This window comes from Limulus polyphemus, unplaced genomic scaffold (assembly GCF_000517525.1).
Source record: "Limulus polyphemus unplaced genomic scaffold, Limulus_polyphemus-2.1.2 Scaffold4039, whole genome shotgun sequence".
Taxonomy (NCBI): Eukaryota; Metazoa; Arthropoda; class Merostomata; order Xiphosura; family Limulidae; genus Limulus; species Limulus polyphemus.
The window spans coordinates 18,327-24,655 of NW_013669649.1; the positions used below are offsets into that span (position 1 = coordinate 18,327).

Here is a 6,329-nt window from a genome sequence, read left to right on the forward strand (position 1 = left end):
TGTTCAATCATTCTTCTGTGATAGCCATCTATCATATTTAGCTATTACTTTAATAATTGGTCTAAATTGTTTAATACAGTATTTGATTTTATTAACCCTTTTATTGAGCAATATGCCAGTTGTTTGAAGAATGCAGGAATGTTCCTGCTCGTTGCAGTATTCAACTAGATCTCGATGCCGACAGACGTGAACATTGCAGTAGAGGGAAACATTTTTTTTTGGTAATGGTTTGGATGACTCCGAATTTTGCAGTCACCTGGTATGAATGTTTGTTCAAATATATCTGAATGTCAAAGCAAAAGGGTTAATTGACTATTTTTGAACCTCAAAATTAATATTAACTGTTTGATAAATAGTTATTCAGGAGCTGCAAAATTTTCTACTTTAATTAAATTATACTAACAGTCACAAACCATAAACTGAACACATGCACAAACAAACATGTCGACAACTGTAACATTCTACAAAGTTGTTCTGTACTTTCCTATGTTTTACACATATTTTGCATTCATACAACAGGAAAATCAAGGAACATACGAAATATGAATTAGGAACATCAATATGAATATATTTTAAACATCCCTCCATATTACATTTGATACTTGTAACAGATCCACATTGTAGAGATGGTATAGTTGGAAACTTCCAACAAATTTTGGCTTGATTCAAATAAAATTATCAATATCTGATAAGACTCTGTTTAGAATTATACTGACATAGGGCCTTTATATCATTGTAACTTTAAAGGGTGAACTTTTTTGCTTTGCTACGATGATATGGTGAAGTTTAGAGTCTAAAAACAAAGAATTTCACCCAGTCATCCACCAGTGTGGTTTTTGTATATAGATGGATCAGAAAATAAATCTGACATATCTGATTAAGTAGTGTTGAGACAGTTTAAAAAAATACAGCAATTTTAGGTAATTATTGAATGAAAATTACCAAAAAAGAAAGAAATATTTATTATTCTGTAATAAACAAACAAAGAAGATCAGGGAATAATCTTTTTTTTTTTACTTGACTTTCTTCACAATTAATATGTATAAACATACACTAAAAACTCACCTCAATAAACCTACTAACACTCTCTTTAGTACCTCCAGTTTTGTGTGTAATTAACATGAGTTTATTTCTCAGATCATACAAGTCCTCCATATGATAGGTTCTTTTTTCCTCCTCTTTTTTACTACTCTTAGTTTTTGTATCTCTCACTTTCAGCAGTACCACATCTTTTAGTTCTATTTCTGATCCTCTCTGAATAAAATAATTAATAAATATAATAATGTTTTCTATAATACTATAAATTTAAAATTAACAATAAAAGTGAAGAACATTAAATTTACTAGAAACACAAACAGAGTACCCTGAACATAATTTTAAATCAATTTTTTATTCATATCCAATTACACTAAACTTCAAAGTAAACAATAAAAAAGTTGTTCACTACAAATTTGTGGCTTTGTTCAATGAGTAAAGCAAATATATTCACAAAAACAATATCCAAAATTTAGGTGTTCTTTTACAAAAGGATGAAAACTTGCCAGCAGAAATGCATTTTCATCATATGCAACCTTGTCTGAAACTTGTGCTCTTTGAACAAAGAAGATTTGTTACTGTCAACACTTGGGAATATGAGAAATTTAAACATACAAAAGTCACATCAAACCCTCAAAAAGTACTAAAACATTCATTACTATCAAATGCTAATACCATTACAACAGCTTGAAAAGTGTTATAACTTAGTTTTGTTCATAAAGTATCAATTTCAAATTCACAATTTTCAGAATCATATGATGTCTGAAATAATTATTGTTTCAAAGTATATTACTTGTGACATTAGCATTATACATAATTAAAACATAAAATACAGTGCTGGACAGCCATATAGTGATACAGCCTATATATTCCTACACACATACATCTAACGTATTTGTGAATAAACTCTGCCCAAGTTTCAAATTAACTTCTTTTAATGCACTGTTACTGTTGCCCCATATAAGGTAATAAGTTGGTTTCTCTGTTCATCAAATATTACAATTTTTGGTGAAGTCAGTGATGTTGACATTTATTAGTCATTACATCTCAAAAATTGGTTAATAAAAGTTATTTCATTAAGTAAAATGGAATGGCTCCTTACAATTACTTTTGTTGCTAACCTTTATATTCATGGATTCTCACTATTAACAACATCACACTTTGCTTATCACTGTTGAGTTATGACTTGTTGCAGGTCTCTTTCCAGATAGTACTGGTGCACCAAGTTGATCCAAGTTTCTTTGTTTTCAAATGCCATTAGGTATGAGGAATATCCCCATCACAGAATTCTAAATCCTCAATGTGAACACATCATTATAATCTTTATGTATAAAACTTTTGCTTGAAAAGGGCTACATATATTATTCACAAATGTGATCCATATTCAATGGCATCACACTACCTATGAAACACTAAATAATGTTAAAATGTAGTTCTTATACATACCATTCCCCTGTAACTTTATACTGAATATGATTGTCAAACGATTTGCTGATTTGCATATTCAAATACACTTTGATATAATGTACTAAATCTTCTATACACATAAAAACATATACTATCAACAACTTAGAACTGTAGCATTGAACAAAATCAGCTCTTGTTAGCTAATCTCAATGTAAATTGATGGCAAAGAATGTCAAACACTGGAATACCTGACAGCTTTCAAATCTTTTTTTTTTAGATAAAAACTAGACTGCACTGCCTGACAGGTACTTCTCAGTTCTAAAAAACTAGACTGCACTGCCTGACAGGTACTTCTCAGTTCTAAAAAACTAGACTGCACTGCCTGACAGGTACTTCTCAGTTCTAAAAAACATTGTTAAGATTGAGATCTTTAAACTATCAGACTTTCTGGGTATACTCATGTAAACTACATTTCTCAAACATTTGCATACACCTTATAATTGTTACCACTCTATTTGTAACTTGAATGTTCTTTTTGCTGTTTGGTTCTCATTGTAGCATATCTCTTGGTCTGATGTTCTTAGTTTCTTAAACATCCTTCTTTCTTAAAAGTTTAGATGTAAATCATTAGTTGCTATGACATTTCGTGCAAAAGGTATACAAGGGCTATCTGTGCTAGCCGTCCCTACTTTAGCAGTGTAAGACTAGAGAGAAGGCAGCTAGTCATCACCACCCACTGCCAACTATTGGGCTACTCTTTTACCAACAAATAGTGGAATTGACCATCACATTATAATGCCCCCACAGCTGAAAGGGTGAGCATGTTTGGTGTGACGAGGATTCGAACCCACGACGAAACAGATTGCGAGTTGGGCGCCCTAACCACTTGGCCATGCTGGGCCGTCTATTGTTGTGCATTAGCAAAAACACATCACATACTCAGACACGTAAAACCTTAGTTAATGGCACCTCAACAGAATAATTTCAATATAAAGCAGTATGACATGTCTCCTGAATTATTTCAGTAAATTCATAAAAACATCTAACATAATTAGAAATGAAAAGATCTTATATATATATGTATCACTAAATCTTCTCATGAGCTTTCTTTTTAATAAAATACAATACACTACTAGTTCACAAAAGTATTTTCTTTCTGGTTTTATAATAACCATCTTCTTTAGGATATCATAATACATTCAGTTTTGAGTTATTGATTTTGATTTCATTTTTAGTAATGTTGTTTGGCTTTGTTACTATTAACAAAGTGCCCCAAAAAATCTTAATTTCTTCAGAAACTATACAATAAACAAAACATCACTAAGAATAGTTATTATTTAAAAAACAAGAGAAAGAGTTCTGTGTCCAAACATTAAGCTATTATGCTATTATGCTATTATGCTGATGTAATTTTCCTGCCTTAATGGCATGAAATACTGCTCAAAACTTGTAATTGGTAAAGATAGGTTATTAAAGGTGTTGATACATCATACTACAGTTCATGTGTACCATTAATGCTAGAAAGATAAATTCAAAATAGCAGCAACATAATGAGGATACAAAATAGGACTTCAACACAATGTAATGTGTAGGTTGAAATACATAATATAATGACCAACTGGAAACTTAGTGCCTTAATCGACAAGTGCATGGAATTGAAACTTTATTTGTTCACATGTGAGACCTAATACTGAATGTTTGTTTCAGCAAATACATGTAGAATATATGTATGAACTTCAAAAGTAAAGCAAACTCTAGGTCAGGTACGTATATATATGTGTGTGTGTGTGTGTGTGTGTGTGTGATTACTAAAATATAAGTTACATGACTGATAAACTAAACTATGCAGCCAATCAGTGATAAATATACATTTGAAATAGTTTTTATTTAAAGCTGCATAAAGCTTTACTAATAGCTACAACTTTTATGGGTACTTTGTTGCATAAGTTAAACATGAATCATTTAGACAACATTTCAAAACAGAATATTACTTCAGAAAACACAAAATATGTTATATTATAACATGACAGACAAGAAGTTATCATAGATTTGTTGTTCAATACATTCAATCAAAATTACGTAACTTACAGTTTCAGAAAAATTTCATTTTGCATAAACATTGATGGGGTGATATTGATGTCAGAAATAAATGTGTGATAATTAAAACTGTGAAATTTTTGAAAATAAACATTAAGAAGAGAAATGAATATCAAAAATAAGTTACTGGTTTTGTTTCAATAAGTTCACCTTTTTTTTTAGTATTCAAACAACATTAAAAACATTCCTTCGGAAGTCTTATAACTGTATTAAAATCTGCTTCAATGTATTAGAGTCCACTACCTTTCTCAATATTTCCCCATATCCACCAATCTGGTAAATGCCACTTTCATTGATCATGTCTACTTTAGTAAGTGAAGAAGTTTCCACTGATCCATAAGACTGACAAACTTCCTCAAACCAAGCTTGAAACTGGGCCGAACTTTCCTAAAAATTAGTTTAAAAATTCTGGAAATTAAATTCATTTGCAAAGCTGAATTATTTTAATTACCTGAATATTTTCATGTATTTCAATATATCTTACTATCTTACCTGCAAAGTAAAAAAAATTAAAATTTTTTATAAAGGTTTTATATTATGTTAGTATACTTAACTTAAAGATATATTTTTTGCATTTAAAAGTATCCTTCATTAAATCTTACATTTTATTAACTTATAATAGCTTCATATACAAAAGGACACTTATATATCAGTTTGTGCCATTATCATTTCATAGACTATACTCATGATATTTCAAAGTTTCATTTCTTTTCCTTTCGAAGAAATGTAGAAAATCATTTAGTACCTTTATGCTTTTAAGCACAGCAGTTATCTGCAACATTATATGAGTCATACATGGTTTAACCAATCATACACGGATTTAAAGAAATAACACATAATTCCATGCACATCAAAAATTACACATACACATATTTATATATATGTTTCAAACTTAAAATAAATTGAGATACTTCCATTGCAACTAATAAGGATGCAAAATTAAGCAATTGCTTTAAAAATAAACCAAACCTTCAACAAATTACAGTTACTTATAATAACAAAGCTAAAATTATGTAAAATATTTGGTTAGGTCTCAATCAGCCTACTAACATCTATTACACTAAAATCAGTTGACAGGTTGAATTTAACATTAAGTATTACAAGATATGTAATTAATATTTATATGTGGAATGAAGTGAAATACAGCAGAAGTGAAACATAAAAGCTGGGTAATAAGTAGGCTAAATAGTTTTTCATATTTTAAAACAACATATCAATGTATGCTCCTTCTTTCTTCTAAGTACTACAAAACTATTGTTTGATTCTTATGCTTACTGATTGCACTAACTTGAAATTAAATACAGTTTACTATATATTTTAATTAAATACTTTTATTTTACATTTATCACGATAACCCAACTTGGATACTTTCTAGTACAATGAATTATTCAGACTGTCATTGTTTGTTTTACAGCACAAAGCACCAAAGCTATCTAGACCCTGCAGACTATAAAAAATGCACATTTATAAGAGGGAAAAAGCACTGACTTTCAAGACTTTCTATCAACAGCTTCAGTTATATGATAAAACAATAAACTTATATATGAAGCTGAGAGATGTTACACCAGCCAACTCAAATATAAATAACAAAGAAGAAAAAACTGACACTTTTAATTTATGATATACTTTTTAGTATATATGAAACCACTGATTATCTGAACTAATTACCTCTACAAAATATATTGCAATAAAAAACATTTTTAGTTAATTGAATATCTTTCCCTCACCAGTTTGTTTGCAACTTTTGGATCAATTTCTAGGTTTTGCCAACATTTTTTACATGCACTCTC

The 6,329-nt window shown here is 29.7% G+C and overlaps 1 protein-coding gene across 1 annotated transcript in view; it reads right to left on the bottom strand.

Moving 5' to 3' along the window:
• The window catches only part of LOC106470493 (E3 ubiquitin-protein ligase rnf213-alpha-like), a gene marked incomplete at its 3' end in the record, with an annotated part of 77,819 nt that overhangs the window by 17,953 nt on the left and 53,537 nt on the right, over positions 1 to 6,329 (bottom strand). The window contains exons 15-17 of the mRNA XM_022399108.1: positions 6,267 to 6,326; positions 4,783 to 4,926; positions 1,066 to 1,254 (exon numbers count right to left, since the gene is read on the bottom strand). Coding sequence (XP_022254816.1) covers positions 1,066 to 1,254; positions 4,783 to 4,926; positions 6,267 to 6,326 — 393 coding nt within the window. The remainder of the gene's footprint in view (positions 1 to 1,065; positions 1,255 to 4,782; positions 4,927 to 6,266; positions 6,327 to 6,329) is intronic.